The sequence below is a fragment of the Lepidochelys olivacea genome (assembly GCF_965140295.1).
Source record: "Lepidochelys olivacea isolate rLepOli2 genome assembly, chromosome: 3".
In the NCBI taxonomy this organism is placed as follows: Eukaryota; Metazoa; Chordata; order Testudines; family Cheloniidae; genus Lepidochelys; species Lepidochelys olivacea.
This window is the reverse complement of record NC_140413.1, coordinates 32155876-32173172: the sequence shown is the minus strand read 5'-3', so window position 1 is coordinate 32173172 and position 17297 is coordinate 32155876. Positions and strand designations below refer to the sequence as shown.

At 40.8% G+C, this 17297-nt stretch overlaps 1 protein-coding gene across 2 annotated transcripts in view; it reads right to left on the bottom strand.

The window, feature by feature from the left end:
* Nucleotides 1–17297, bottom strand: part of MBOAT2 (membrane bound glycerophospholipid O-acyltransferase 2) — a 216846-nt gene that overhangs the window by 160244 nt on the left and 39305 nt on the right. For both annotated transcript variants that reach the window (XM_084622614.1, XM_084622613.1), the window contains exon 3: nt 16793–16867. In XM_084622614.1, the coding sequence (XP_084478740.1) occupies nt 16793–16867 (75 nt within the window). The remainder of the gene's footprint in view (nt 1–16792; nt 16868–17297) is intronic.

The window sequence follows — 17297 nt, the reverse complement described above, 5'->3', positions numbered from 1 at the left end:
TAATAAACAATGGTCACATAAACACCACCCTATACCGGAAACCTACTGACTGTTATTCCTACCTACATGCCTACAGCTTTCACCCTGACCACACCACACGATCCATCATCTACAGCCAAGCTCTGCGATACAACCGCATTTGCTCCAACCCCTCAGACAGAGACAAACACCTACAAGATCTCTATCAAGCATTCTTACAACTACAATACCCACCTGCGAAAGTGAAGAAACAGATTGATAGAGCCAGAAGAGTTCCAAGAAGTCACCTACTACAGGACAGGCCTAACAAAGAAAATAACAGAAGGCCACTAGCCGTCACCTTCAGCCCCCAACTAAAACCCCTCCAACACATTATTAAGGATCTACAACCTATCCTGAAAGATGACCCAACAGTCTCACAAATCTTGGGAGACGGGCCAGTCCTTGCCTACAGACAGCCCCCCCAACCTGAAGCGAATACTCACCAGCAGCCACATACCACACAACAGAACCACTAACCCAGGAACCTATCCTTGCAACAAAGCCCGTTGCCAACTGTGCCCACATATCTATTCAGGGGACACCATCACAGGGCCTAATAACATCAGCCACACTATCACTCGTTCACCTGCACATCCACCAATGTGATATATGCCATCATGTGCCAGCAATGCTCCTCTGCCATGTACATTGGTCAAACTGGACTGTCTCTATGTAAAAGAATAAATGGACACAAATCAGATGTCAAGAATTACAACATTCATAAACCAGTCGGAGAACACTTCAATCTCTCTGGTCACGTGATTACAGACATGAAAGTTGCGATATTACAACAAAAAATCTTCAAATCCAGACTCCAGCGTGAGACTGTTGAATTGGAATTCATTTGCAAATTGGATACAATTAACTTAGGCTTGAATAGAGACTGGGAGTGGCTAAGTCATTATGCAAGGTTACCTATTTCCCCTTGTTTTTTCCTACCCACCCACCCCCCCCCAGACGTTCTTGTTAAACCCTGGATTTGTGCTGGAAATGGCTCACCTTGATTATCATACACATTGTAAGGAGAGTGATCACTTTAGATAACCTATTACCAGCAGGAGAGTGGGGTGGAGGGAGGTATTTTTTCATGCTTTGTGTGTATAGAAAGATCTTCTACACTTTCCACAGTATGCATCCAATGAAGTGAGCTGTAGCTCACGAAAGCTTATGCTCAAATAAATTGGTTAGTCTCTAAGGTGCCACAAGTACTCCTTTTCTTTTTGCGAATACAGACTAACACAGCTGTTACTCTGAAACCTGTATAGAGAAAGCAACTGTTTGTTTGGGAGACTTGTTCCGGTTCCTAATTGCCAGTCTTTCTGAGGTGTATCGATCCACTGACTTTGCTTTAGAAAGACTCAGTGTGGATAACTTTGAAAGGGTTTCAAATTAAATAAAAATTGTTAAGGAATTTAAAACAGCCCTACAAGTTTAACCAGCTTGTTGGGGAGACAGTGTTGTTGGAACATGAATGTTTCCATGCTGATTCTTTAAGTAAGCAGTCTGTGACTCAGATACTGAGGAAAGATCGGGTTACTGGGTTACAAGGATGCAGGGGAGAGCAGACAAACTCATCTCTAGATATTTTGGATAGGTCTTGTAGTCTCTCAGGGCTTGTCTACACTGGCATTTTACAGCACTGCACCTTTCTCGTTCAGGGATGTGAAAAAGCACTCCCCTGACCGCAGCAAGTTTCAGCGCTCTAACATGCCAGTGTAGACAGTGCACCAGCGCTGGAAGCCGCACTCCCAGCACTCGTAGCTACGCCCCTTGTGGAGGTGGTTTTTTTAGAGCGCTGGGAGAGCTCTCTCCCAGCACTCTGCTGCAACTACACAAGCCATGTTAAAGCGCTTTAAGATTGCCAGTGTAGACGATCCCTTAGTGGTACTTGACATCTGATTCCATGTGGAAACAGAGGTTGGTAAGGGAAGCACAAAATAACCTTGAGTTGAACATGCTAGTGAAAATGGATGGAATCTCTGTAAGACAGAGTCCAGCCTTGGAATTGGTAAAGGTTGAGGATTTGAAAATTAGAAAACAAGCTAGTGTCTGTGTTGATACAAATTACCTGACAGAATGGGGGGAGAAAGACTTAACTATAGCAAAGAGGACTGCACTCAACCAGCCAATGGATTCTGTTACACAAAAGAGTTCATATTTTGACCCTACTGGACAGGGACGAAGGGAAGGATTAAACCTTGCAGACAAAAGCCATAGGTTAACCCTAAAACCCCAAGGAAGTGGTTAAATTGAAAGCCTATGTTAAGGAAGACCCTCAGGTCAAGAAAAGGGATATTGAACCTAAGGAACAATTTGTCTAAACCAAAGGCTTGGCATGACAAAAATAACTGTAAATGTACACTTGTGATAAAAGTGATGTTATTGCTAATGACTGTAACTAACTTGTTACTGATATTAAGAACTGTAAAAATGTACAATATGCATGGTCTTTTGGAAAAGCCCTTGAACATGTTAAGAGTGATACATAACAGAAACCCTTAGGATTATGTTGTTGGGTTCAACAAGAACACACTTTGTGTTAAAAAGCCTAATAATGTTGAGGCTTCACAGCTAATGCATAGACTATTTGTAAAACTTTCCACAGCAGAAAAATCACTACAACCTTGAACTGCTGTGCACAAAGGGAAACCTCACAGCCTTCATGTCTGAATACCAGAGTAAGTGCTCTCTGAAGAACATTAATGGCTATGTTAAGTTAACACATAGACTAAACCCTGGAATCACTAAAACGTTTCACAAAGTATGGACGAAGTTTTTGGCTAGGGCTAAAGCATGCATCAATAATTTGGCCTTACAAAGAATTCAATATAAATACAGCTCATATCAATGTTGGAAGGTCCTTAAGGTGTATGCAGGAGCTCAAATTTTGCCCTTCCACACTAGTCTCACCCTGGGGGTGTAACACATGGCTAGAAAGTGTTAAAAATCCTGCAAAATAAATATCCCTCAAAAGACATGTGGGGAGACAACGTTTGTGTTTTTGTGTATTTACATATGTATGAGTAGGGTCGACAATGTAATCAACAGTCCCTGTCTATGCTGTATTCTGATAATTCAGAGGTCAAAAGAAGATCCTAGTATTTAAATGAATTGTAAACATCGGATGTCTCCGTATTCATCTCTCTCTGAAATGTACTGTGAATGGTGGAAGAAAAAGCAAATGGCCTATTGTTAATTTGTATAGCTAAGTACCAGTGATGGACCTCCTTCAAAGTCATCCTAATTACCTTGTGTTCCCCGAGAAAATCCCAACTTGTCAAAAGACATGAAATTGTATAAAAGATCCTTGGGTCCTGATTCTGTCATCTCAGATCTGCTTAGACTTTATCGGGGGAAGTTTGAGTCAAGTATGAGGTCCCAGTTATGCTGTTATACCCTGAATATGAGATTTGGACATTGGACTGTGACCTATAAACTGAGTGCTAAAGGAACTCTTTGCAACTACAAAGCTCACCATCTCTGTTGTCAATCTGAAACTCAATGAAATGAACTCATGTCCGTATGTATATTGATCTTTTAACCATATTCTCTCTCCCTCTTGTTTTTTAATAAATTTCAGTTTAGTTAATAAGAATGGGCTGTCGTGTGTATTTGGGTAAGATCTGAAACCTTTCTTTCCGATCCTTTGGGACTGGTAGAACCTTTTCTTTTATATGATGAAATAAGATTTACAAAAATTTTCATCATATCTGACGTGAGTACCTGGATGGAAGCCTGACGCTGGATCATGTTAAGGGAACTGTGTTGTTTGGCCTTCTGAGTAACCAGTAAGGTATTAAAGAAGCTGTTTTATGCTGGCTTGGTGCATCTAAGTATTGGAATATCCACCAGCTTTTGGGGGGTTTGGCTGCTCCATTCTTTGAAGTTTACCCAAATTGAGTGACCAGAGCTGGCCCCCACTAGGACCCTGGTCACATCAGCATCAGAAGCAAGCTCCTTGCAGACCAGGACACACCAACTCAAAGTGGCTCTAATCTTGCTAGAACAACAGATGAAAAACCTGCAGCTATATCTCCATTGCTACAATGACCCCCCCACCCCACCCCCACACCATACTTTTCAAGATCCCTCATCCTACACATCCCTATCACAACATGGGGTGTACCTCATCCAGTGCACTACATGCCCCAGGAGCAACTATTTGGGTGAAACCAGTCAATCACTATGCTCTTGAATGAACTCCCACAAGAAAATGATAAACAAAAACACCATATCATCTGTGGTTGAACACTTTTCATAAAGCAATCACTCTATATGTGACCTATATAGTCCTCATCCTCAAAGGAAACCTGTACAACACTTTCAAAACACACCTGGGAGCTTAAATTCATAACTTTGCTAGACACTAAAATCATGGACTGAATAGACACTTATGGTTTAATACAACAACCCCAAGACATGCTTCCACCCCCTCCCTTCCTTCCTTTCCCCCCTATGACTAGAGCCACTTCATCTTGAATGGTCCTCTGAAATGTGTTAACTACTTATGCAAAACAATCTGTTCCCCCTTGTATTTAGCTGTGATACTTTAAGACATTGCCTACACTACAGCTTATTTCAGTTTAACTTACATTGCTCAGGGGTGTAAATAATTCACACCCTGAGCGACTTAAGTTATACTGACCTACGCGCCAGTGTCAAAAGCGCTATGTCGGCAGGAGAGCTTCTCCTGCCAACACAGATAATGCCTCTCATGGGAGGTGGAGTAATTACACCAAAGTAGATAACCAACTCTCCCATCGCCTTAGGGCGTCTGCACCACAAGTGCTACACTGGGGCAGCTGCACCACTCTAAGTAGTGTGGTGTGGACGCAGCCTAAGTTTTCCAGACCTGAAGAAGAGCTCTGTGTAATCTCAAAAGCTTGCCTCTCACCAACAGAAGTTGGTCCAATAAAAGATATTACTTCACCCATCTTGTCTCTCTTGTAACAAGGTATTAAGGAAAGCAATATTATTTTCAAGAGATAAGTTTCAAGCCAGCAAATGGTCTGGTGACAACTGGAGAGATTTTAGGTGCACTTGCATCAATCTGCGTTGATTTCTTTCTGACTTTTCCAGGTATCTTGTAAGAAAATAGCCTAAAAACACCAAACTACCAAAATAATTGTCCATTTGTTGGGATCCTCTGAGTCCCATCCTCCCTCATTATTATGTGACCTATCCCTAGCAAAATTTTTCACAGGCTGCCAACTAACCATTCGTAGACTGGGGGGGAAAACAAACAAAAACAAAGAAACAAAACCAGAGGAATAAGCTGGTGGAGAAAAAGCCAGGGGGAAGAGAGAAAGGATCCGCAAAAAGTAGAAGGCAAGAGGCTGAGGAACTGACAAGAAGGGAAAATGGATAGATAGAACAGAGAGATAAAGGAGAGATAACTGAGTGCAGAGAAAGTAGGATAGAATTGGGGAGGAAGGTAACAGTAAGGGAAAACATTTAAAATGGAAATACAAATCCATAACAGTTGAATTATGACTTGTTAGGGTTAAGAAGTTTAAAAATTTAGGTTTCAGAGTAGCAGCCGTGTCAGTCTGTAGCCGCAAAAAGAAAAGGAGTACTCTTGGCACCTTAGAGACTAACAAATTTATTTGAGCATAAGCTTTCGTGAGCTACAGCTCACTTCATCGGATGCATGCAGTGGAAAATACAGTAGGGAGATTTTATATACACAGAAAACATGAAACAATGGATGTTACCATACACATTATAACGAGAGTGATGGGGTAAGGTGACCTATTACCAGCAGGAGAGAGGAAAAAAACCTTTTGTAGTGATAATCAAGGTGGGCCATTTCCAGCAGTTGACAAGAACGTGGACAAAAGGTTGGTTTTTTTTTCCTCTCCTGCTGGTAATAGCTCACCTTACCCCATCACTCTCATTACAATGTGTATGGTAACACCCATTGTTTCATGTTTTCTGTGTATATAAAATCTCCTTACTGTATTTCCACTGTATGCATCCGATGAAGTGAGCTGTAGCTCACGAAAGCTTATGCTCAAATAAATTTGTTAGTCTCTAAGGTGCCAAGAGTACTCCTTTTCTTTTAAAAAATTTAGCTGGACTGAATCTGCAGCTCATCAGAATATTTCCTATAGTTGAGTCAATCAATAAGCATTTCACTTTTGCCACACACCCACACTATACTTACAACTACTGACTTATCACAAATACAAAGAACAGAGTTGCAACCCTTATTTACTCAAGAACATTTACATGTATGACTAGTGTATTTATTTAGCCAACCATGTGGGGACTGAAAGTTTAATACCTCTACTCACACACCTAACTCTTCTTTTCAAAATGTATGCAACTCAAAAGCTGAGGCTGATACTTGTCCTTAACTCATGCCATTGGGCAGGTATATGAGACAGCACAATATTTAAAGATGGAGAGTCAGCCTTAGCTTTGAGAAATATTTTGAAAACTGACAGACAGGTCTGCTGAAATGATGACAGCGAGATAAAAGAATCTACTTAACTAGGGCAGTGCAGTTTAATAAGGGAATGCTTTCAACATTATAACAAACATCACTTATGTATAAAACAAGTAACATCCAAGATTACTTTAATTGAAAGATCAAAGAAGGTATATTTTCCATATTTCTAGTATGTGTAGTTGACAACAGTTGTGTGCAATCAGTTTCTTCTGTTTGTGCAGGTAGTTTACCTAGCAACACAGAGAAATATCAATTCAAAATAAGAAACTATGGAAGATACACAAAAACTAGCCAGGGGACTCAGGAGTAGGTGTAGCAGCTGAAACTACTACTTCCTCCTTTTTTAAAATTGATTCAGCTTCTAAACTGATTGTGTCATTTTAATATACCACATACGTATAACTGGGAGGGAGGGGGACATTAAAGAGACATCTTTGGACATCCCACTAGAGCATCCCACTCTTTCTTCAGCCAGGGTGTGTTGAGAGAGCAAAAGGATTACCTGTTTGTTCTTCAAGATTTCTTTATCTAAAACACCTCACCGCTGTTAGTTAAAAGCCTTCCCGGAGAGAATAGGATTGTTGTCATTAGCCTTCCCCCACAGGAACTCTTGCTGAGCCACTAACTCTTGATAATTAACTGCATGCAGACAGATTAAATGGCTCCATTCTGCTGCAATCCTGACAATTTTTTGGCAGAGGCAGAAAACCTCTCACAGACATTCTATTTTGAGCTTTTCTTCTGAAACTCATTAGTTGATGTCTCAGGTCCTTGGAGACATGATTCCCCACCATTGCACCTTCCTAGATAGCAGAAAGTCCCTGGAATGTAACACTTTCCCTCCTTCCACAAGCCACAAGCCCAAAGGCATTTCCATAGCTAGTTCCAACTGAACGTCAGAGCCTTTCTAATCAGTAATACATAAGAACAAAGTTTCTGTTTGTTGGAGGAGTAGAGATGGGAAAAGTGAGTACAGCTACTCATTCCTATGAAAACTCTCCTCCACTCTTCTTCCCTTTGTCCTTCTCTTGCCCCGCTTTCCCATCACAAGATCTGTCTTGCCAAACCCCAGCCCTGGTTCACTGCTAGCATTAGCTTCCTCTCATGCTGCCAAGCTTCTTTGGCAGATATCCCATGACTAGACTGACTTCCTCCACTACAAATTTGTTATCTTCCTAGCTAACAACTCCATTTCTCTAAATTAGTTGAATCTCACACCCACCTTTGACTCACTCCTTAAACCCTCTTCTACCTTCTGACTCCACTTTTCTCCCCACCCAGGATCACTCCAAATTCTTCCAAGAGAACATTGACAAAATATGGTGCGACCTTCCCCCTCCCCTCAGTGTCCCTTCCCTTCCGACAACTCTCTAGGTCTCCTTCTCCCTTGTCACAGACACAAAGTTTCTCATCTTCTTTCCACCTGTAACCCCCCACTTGCCCCAGTGACCCCATCTCATCTCCTGATGTCTCTCGTGTCCACTCCCATTCCCTACCTTCTCCTTAACCTCTCTTCCTTCACAAGTATGCTCTAGTCCAGTGGTTCTCAAACTAGGGCCACTGCTTGTTCAGGGAAAGCCCCTGGCGAGCCGGGCCGGTTTGCGTATCTGCCGTGTCCACGGGTTCGGCCAATCATGGCTCCCACTGGCCACGGTTTGCCGCTTCCGGCCAACAGGGGCTGCGGGAAGGGCGGCCAGCACATCCCTCAGCCCGCGCCGCTTCCCGCAGCCCCTGTTGGCCTGGAGCGCCGAACCGCAGCCAGTGGGAGCCGTGATCGGCTGAACCCGTGGACGCGGCAGGTACACAAACCGTCCCGGCCCGCTAGGCACTTTCCCTGAACAAGCAGCAGCCCTAGTTTGAGAACCACTGCTCTAGTCTCTCTCATCTTAAAAAACACCTATACTTGACCCCACTTGCCTTTCAGCTACCACCTCATCTTCCTTTCATCTCTACACTCCTTGAACATGCTGTTTACAATCCCTGTGCAGAGTTCCTCTCCTCCAGTTCCATTCCAGACCCCCTCCAATCTGGCTTTTCCCTGCTTGCACCCCACTGAAGCCCCTCTCACCAAGGTCTCTAATGACCTCTATGACACTGCACCCCATATTCTTCACAGTGATATTATTAGGATTATGACATAATTATGACATATTTAAAAAAATAAGTCAATTGAGATGTCATTGGAAATGATTTGCTGAAGAAGATTATCCTATTTGTATGTATGTATCATTTTTGTACAGAAAGTTATTAATATTGACTATGTATCTGTATTTCAAATACAGTTACACCCATAGACGCCCATTAGACAAGATGCTTTTTATGTAGATAGTGGGTGGGGAAGGGCCTGTTCGGGGCAATGGGCCATTAGGTAAAAACAACAGACCTTAGGAAAAGCTTATCTCCCAGCTGGTGTGCCTTCCTGAGAACACTCCAAACAGTCTCTGAGTAATAGCTGCTATAACTCTACAAGGACATGTGATCAGACCACATGATGCTGGACTCCATCTTGGGATGTCAGTATTTTTCCACCGACTAATCTGGAAACCGAGCTTTGAAACAAACGGTTCCCGCCATATGCAAAAGTTATATAAGGCAGGGAGTGACATAGTCTGGTGTTCTTCATTCCCCACACAAGCGGACTCCTGGAAACACCTGAGGAACAAAGACTGAATGGGGGGAAGTGCTAAAGGAATTTCTAGCCTGTGAATGAAACACATGGGGATTCCAAGCAGTAAAGCAAGTGCAGCTTGCCCCTTAAGAATCTGCAGCCTGCTTATATCATCTCTTAGGGTGAGAATCTGTTAATCATATCCAATCTATTTAGTATATTAATACTTAGTTTGCGGTTTTGTTTATTTGCTAGTTAATCTGCTGTCTGTTTGCTATCACTTACAATCTATCTTTTGTAGTTAATAAACTTGTTTTTGCTTTATTTAAGCAGTGAGTTGGAGCGAAGTGTGTGGGAATCATAACTCAGGGGTAAAGACTGTTGCATTTTCCTCTCCACATTGAGGGAGGGGGCAAATTTTATGAGCTTATGCTGTACAGTTCCCTGTGCAGTGGAAGACGATATAATTTTCGGTTTATACTCCAAAAGGGATGTGTACCTGGGGAGCTGAGAGTAGCCTTAGCTGTAGCCTTCCGATGCAAGGGCTGGTCAGAAAGTCTCCATGTAACTGAAGCTGGGAGTGTCCTTACCTGCATATATGCTGGTAAAAGTGAAAGCTAGAGGACTTTGCAGCTTGTCTCAACAGCACAGTTTGAGAGGGAGCCCAGCGTGGTAGGTCAGGGGCTCAGTGGTGCCCCAGTTCCAGGTGGTTCCCCGGGAGGGGAACCCATCATAACCTCTTTCTAACCAAAGCTCAGAACCAGTACTCCATCCTCATCCTCTGTGACCTATCAGCTGCTCTTCTTGAAATCTTGTCCTCCCTTGGCTTCAATGACTGTCCTCTGGTTTTCCTCCCATCTCTCTAATTGCTACTTCAGCACATCTTTTGGAAGATCTTCCTCCCCCCCTCAACTTTTTGGGAGAAGGGATTTCTCAGAGCTATCCTGGATCCACTTTTCTTCTCCCTTTATATCTTATCTGTGGGGAACCTCATGCACAAGCACAAATTCAACTACCATCTCTATGCTGACAATTTAGAGATTTACTTCCTTACTTCTCCGAAATAAAATATAAGCCTGACTCTCAGACGCCTCCTCATGAATGTCTGGTCATCAGCTCAAGCTCAACATGGCTAAAAACAGACTGTCTCATGTTCCTCTCTGCTCCCACTACCTCCTTTCTCTGCCACCATCAACAAAACTGCACCATCCTTCTCATCACTCAGACATGTAACCTGGATGTAATTTTCAATTCAGACCTCTCTTTCTGCCCTCATATCCAGGCTATGTTTAAATCTTACTGATTCTTTCTGTGTAACATCTCTAAGCGATGTCTTTCTTATTCACCCACACAACTGAAAATCTTCTCCAGACTCTTATCTCAATTATTGCAACCTTCTTCTTTCCGGCCTTGACAAATGCTATCTTGCCCCACTCATGTGCATTCAGCATGCTGCTGCAAAGATCATTTTCCTAGGCCATCACTTTGACCATGTCACCTGTTTCTTCACATCTCTCCACCGGTTCCCCCTTCACTATCACAGCTAATAAATAACTTGTCCTCACTTTCTACGCCCTTCACAGTCTCTCAAATCACTTTTGAGATGTTGACTCCTGTCGCCAAACAACCAAGGATACCAGCCTCCATCATCCACATGTTAAATTTTCGAAAAAGTACCCTTGTGCTTTCTCCTGTGCTCCCCTCACACTTGGGAGGAGTGCCTAGTAAACATCTGCAAAGCTAGCTCATTATCCTCCTTCTAAACCCTTCTTAACTCTCTCCTTTCCCATGAAAGCTGGACAGCAGCTAGACTGCTGGTATGCTAAGACCACTTCTGATCAAGTTGACCAGCATTGTGTTATTTTTTCCCTGTCCTACTCCATCTGTCTGTATCCATCAGCACTTGCCTCTAGTATTATACTAAGTTCTTTGGGGCAGGGACAAATCTTTTTTGTTCTTCATTTGTACAGTTCTTAGCACAATGGTCCTGGTACACGACTAGGACTTCTAGGTGGTACAACAACAATACACAAGTCCTTTTCTTAACAGAAAAATATATTTTTCATACTTTACAATCCTAAAGACTGAACTCTATATAATAGAGTCAAGTTAAAAAACCAAAAAAATTATTCAGCAATAAACACAAACATTCCCAACTGCTATACTTGCTTAGTACACTAACATAGTATTACTTTGTAGTGTATGTAATGCCACAGTAATCAGGTACTTATACTAAATTAAAAACATCAACTAGACAGAACTAACCCATGTGGAGCCTCATTTAAGAGCCCCAATTGCCAACTTCTACTGCCAGCTCTTCAAGTAGAAGCAATTATGTTGTCAGGAATAAGGGATAAAGAACTAACTGACAATCAATTAGTATGTTAATAAAGAGCTTTGAAGATGAAAACATAAAGTATTAATAAACATGCACACCCACAATGCAATGATAATGCCTTGCATCATGCCCTGAAGGAACCACATATAAGATTTGGCCAGCTACAAGGGAAGTAAATTCTAAAGGCAAGAGATAGTCGTTGAGATAGTCTTGCTGTTGATCTGTTAAAGGTACACCAAGAGCGTTTATACCTTTTTAGGGGAAAGTGAGATTGGCATCTGGTCAACGGTATCAAAGACTGCTGACAGATGTCAGAGGGTCATAATGACAAAAGAAAAACTGCTAAGCAGAGACCCAATTCAGTGTCAATACTTTAAAAAAAAAAAAAAATAAGCAGCCATAATGTTGAAAGAGTCCAGGTGACAGAGAAATCTGAATCTTAAAAGAGGAAGAACAGAAGGAACCTGTTCCTGTGCCAGTATGTTGCTCCAGGGAGCACCAAAATCTTGACTTGCAAATTGATCCAAATATCTGAGGGTCATAGGAGGAGGAAAATAACTGCAACTTGGGGGGGGGGGAGGGGGAGCACAGCAAGGCTATTTCAGATCTTTTTTCCAGTAAAGTACAGTTAACTGGTAAAAGCTCCTCCACATTTAACACAGATCAAATTCTTGATGTTCATGGGAAAAATAATCTTGTTTTTTTAGAAAGTATCTCCATCTTCTTCCTGGCAGCCAGAGATTTATAGCCCGTGTCATCTTAGTCACGTTCCTCAGTTATCTTTGTGAGATTCCGTAGGAGCTTGATAAGGCAGTGAATTTTTCCCACCTATATATGATCACGATTTGACCCTAACTAAACAGTATCTGCTTTACACAAAAAGGTTTTGTTCTGTTTAACATGCTCTAAGAGGCCAAGATTTCTAATGCTTTTCTCCTCCTGCAGCTGTTGGGATTTTTTTCTTTTTGGGCATTTTATCACTTCCTTAATCAAAGCTGGGAATGTTTGCTTGGCCCATTCTATATTTCACTCCAAGTATGACTTAGGAAAAAAGAAATTTCACTCCCATCTTAGCTTTCACAGCAATTCAAATTATATTCTATCCTACAGTTAAACTTGTCTGTCATTGAGCCCATGACATTTAGTGAAATCTGTCAGTCAAATGTTCAATAAACACCTCATTTAGCTTACTAAGCGAGCTCGTTCAAATTGAGGAACAAGGCTTTTGCTTATTTCAGCTTAACCTGACTTTAGGCATTAAACAATTATTTTTTTCTGTGTACTCCAAGACTTTTAAAAATCTTTCACTGATTGTAATTTTGCTCTTTGAGCTGGGTAATATAATATTCCAATGCCAAATTTAAAAAAAAAAAAAAAGGATTACAAGAAACAAACCTAGGAAAAATATTTTTATTCTGACCTACCTACAGAAGAGTGTCCATCTAGACCACTATCTCCAGCCTCCTTCTCCTTGTCTTGTTGGATCATATTAAAGAAGTTCTGTATTAAAATCACAAATGAGTTTGATTCCCCATAGTTTAAATTCCAGAGTATTACTAATTAAGAGGTCTCTTGGTTTTTGGTACTGTTTCTCTCCCTCTATTTGTGAAACTTGCAAGCTGCTAACTGTGTTAGTACATTCTAAGACAGAGTCTGTTCTCAAAGCAATTCACAGAGAGAGAAACTCAAAGCAATACTCTAACGACAGAAACAGCACCCAGAGACTCCCTGCCCTTTTGTTGTATTAACAATTGTGATTAAAATAGAGATAGAGGATGTATGTGGATGGATGCTTGGTGTGGATAATAACTGAATGATCAGGGAGGTGCCAGCCTAAGAATCCAGTGTCCATCGGCTGAAGAAGGCGTCAAGTGGAAATAACCAGAGGACCCCCGGAGGGCAGACTGGAATCCATCCAACAGCCTCAAGAATGGGAGAACCAAAGAACAAGATAACATCTAGCAGCACGGAGCCGTCAGGAATGTGCTATCTGCTGATTGATTCAGCAACAGCATGATGAAGCAATTCCCATAGACTGGCATAGGAAGAAATTCCTATAAAAATAGACTCTAAAAAGTGAGAACTTTGGGGTCTGATTCTGCAAACCAACTTCCAGGAGCATCAGATGAGCATCTGACAAGGCCCTGCTCCCTCCTCATGTCCAGGCCACCTGGCCAGTGGCTTGGCATGAGCAACTCTAAGGCTGGTAACTATGATAACAACCTTGCAGAACCTGTGTGTGTTTGTATGAATGAATGTGTGAATAAATAGAAATATGAGATTGAATGGAATGTTATAGCTATAACTAACTGCTTACTATGATTCTTTCTGCATTCACAATAAATGTGGTATTTTGCCTTTTTCCCTTTAATAAGATCCTGCTGGTTTTTATTTTATTGGTATAACAGTCTTTCTGTGCCTTTATCCACTTAAAAAATTTAACAGCCCACGTTTCACCCCACCCCACCCACACAATATCCACAATAAGAAATTGATATTGCAGGACTCCGATTTCATTCAATACCAAGCCTATTTGTACAGATTTCTCAGGTGCTGATTGTAGCTGTACTTCTACCAGAAAAGGTGAAAAATAGGGATTTGCCAGAGGCTTCATTAGTAATCTATTTATGTAATATGATACCTCTTGCAGATGCTGCTCCAGTTCACTAACAGAATGACCATTAAAGTGAAGCATGGGAAGCAGCATTGTTGGACTGCACTGGGGAGGACCACAAGGTGTAGCTTCAACACCTGTGTTTCGCCATCCATACTGGTGTTACACTAGCATAGACAACCACCAGCAGGCAGAGGAAGCAGGCTTACCCTGAGAAGATAAACTTGGGCCAGTATTGAAAACAGTTGTACAACACCCAGGAGCATTTTTTTAAATACAAGGGCATCTTATGTGCATTAAAGGCTGAAAGCATTGGTGACAGAAGCAACTCCTTTTCTCCCCTATCGAGCATTACAGAATAACACACAACTTCCTCTTGCAGGAAACCCCGTAACTGAACTTCCACACTCCTGAGTGTTTAAAATCTCAATCATGGTGTTTCATTAATAGTCTTTTACTTTTAGCAGAAGCATAACCATTTCAATAATTCTAGACACTAAACAAGATGTGCAAGTATGTTTCAGGTTTTAGCTTTAAATCTGTTGTAGTACAGCTGTTTTAGTACACTTAAAGGCTACCTACTCTAAGGTCCAAATACTGATTTCCACATGCAGACTGATGTAGTTTATGGCCCTAACACAGTGAAGGTATTCCATTGCACTGGGTCAAATTTATCCCGGTTTTAATTTACCACAACTCTGCTGATTTCAAGGGAGTTGTGCCTCCTTATGCTAGCGATGAACTTGATTCACTAGGGTGCATACAATTAAATTAAACATGGTAATTAAAATAAGAGGGTGCTGAAACAAAAATACTGATTGAATATTTTCCTTTAATCCTTCAGCATTTGTGCTAACTAAAAGGAAGCTATGTTTCAATACTAAAATAATTTATGTTTCCATTTATTTATTTCAAATGTATTCTCTTTGGGATTTATTGCGATTGACAGAGCTTTTTATGAACAAAAAATATTAAGATGAAACATTAACTGCATATTTCTTTTGTCCTTTGGCATCAGCTTTGAAAAAAAAAAGAGGATTTCATATGCAGAAATTAATATTTTTAATTAAAAGATAAAAGCTGCCTGGTGTTATCTAAATTGTAATCTAGTAAACACCTGCACCTGTCATGCAGGAGATCAAGACCACTAAATCAAATATGGGTTTCTCCCTCCCACTACGGCAGTGGCAGTAAATGGTACAGGGTACACGTATGCAGCTCACAGTGGAAGGGAGATTCTTGTGCTGCATGACATGGCAACTGTTTTGGACACGTTATTGATTGGCTCTCCAGGGATCTCCATTCCATCCTTTTGACAATGAGTTGGGGCAAGAAACCAGAGAGCTGAACTTTGAGGAACCTTGGAGCTCTGACAGAGGAACCCCCTTCCTGTGTGGGGGTCAGGAATAAGAAGGTGTAATAGGTTAATAGAATGCCAGATTCTAAAATCTTGCAGAGAGTTTTTGCTGCTAAATCAAACTAGGTGGATTCCATTGACTCCAACACAGGAATATAATGTGCACATGCAGGTGTGCGTCTGTGTGTGAGAGAGACACACACACACACCTCTCTCCCTAGGGAATTGAACACTTAGACTCTCCCGCTCCCTCAAAGATAATCTGGGGCAACTGAGACACATCAGCAGTACAAAACCAAAATTACATCTCCTTTCTGTTTCCCCTCCCTTGCTTTGCTTGTGTTGTTTTTTTTAAGTAACCTCTTCAGGGAATTAAGTGTCTTGCTATGCATTTGTATGGGCCTAGTACAATGGGGCCCTAAACTCAGTTGGGGCCTTTATCTAATGTATACATATAATTCATTTTTAAAATATCCTTTTTTGTTTCCTTTAAAGGAAAAAAACAACAAAAAACCCCACATAAATGCTATTACATAGTTAAGTCTCTATTTTAGCTTTAAATTGCAGCAAAGGAGATTCAGGTTAGACACTGGCAAAACTTCTTAACTGTAAGAGTAGCTAAGCACTGAAATAAATCACTTAAGGAGGTTGTGGAATCTCTGTCACTGGAGCATGTTAAGAACAGCGTAGACAAATATCGGTCAGATGACCTAGATAATATTTAGTACTGCCTCAGTGCAAGGGATTGGACTACATGACCTTTCAAGGTCCCTTCCAGTCCTACATTTTTATGGATTCTATTATCAGACTAAAATTGTGTCCTAATGTGAATACCTTTTCATGTTTCTTTTCCTTTTTTAAAGCAACAGAGCAAACAAAAAATGATGGCATTCTAAATGAATTAATATTCCCGGTCATCACACAAACCCTCTTCTCATCCCAGGATCTTTTCCTTCCATTAGTATTGAGAGCTACAAAATTGTATTAATATGGATTAATCATGTATTTGCAACCTAAGACAATTTATGATTAAGCAATGAGAAAAGTATTAACAGCTATACATTGAGAATTACAATGCTGCCTTAGCATTTCTTTCTGCAGACAGTGAGATAAGTGCTTGGCATTTCAAACAGACAAAACAGACAAAAAAGGTGGTGTTTTTCCATATAAACAAGCCATCTTTAGCGTAATTCAAATACTGAAATGTTTTGATATTCTAATGCCAATAGCAACATGACATACTAGGCACAGTTAAAGAATAAAGCGTGTCAGTAAGAGAAATGTACACAGATATAAACCTTATTTGTTCTTATAAACAGCTATACATCAACTTTCTAAATAACTGTTTATATTCCTCATTTAAATAACTTTAAATTTAAATAAAGAAACCTAATACTTACTTGTGCATATTTTCCACTCCTATTATCATGATATAGTAGGAAATTCCACTTTGTACAACAAAATGTAAGGCATACCTAGAAAAAATTATAATAGTCACTCCAGGCAATCATTTTCCATTACCAACAGTCTAGCACATACATATATTTTCCTTACTTGAAATGAAAAGATAGTTAGGATTTTTTAATCCATCAGTTGTTGTTACATGCTTAACAAGATCACCTTTAAATTTACTTTAAGGTAGGTAACTGAAAAGGAAAAAACCCACCAACTTTTGCCCTTTAGTATTTTCTTATAAAAGTATCTGTTTGAGTGTTTTTTGCATTCAAAATATCAGGTCCCTTATCCACTCTCTTTTACAGAGGCCCTTGACATCTTTAAATTATCTGAGCAGTTGTCTCACACAAGCCTATAACCTGAGTGGAGCTCTCCCTTATCTGAGAAAGAAGAGCATGCTGGCAGCTTGAGTTGTGAGAATTAGTCTTCGCACATCATACACAAACAGTA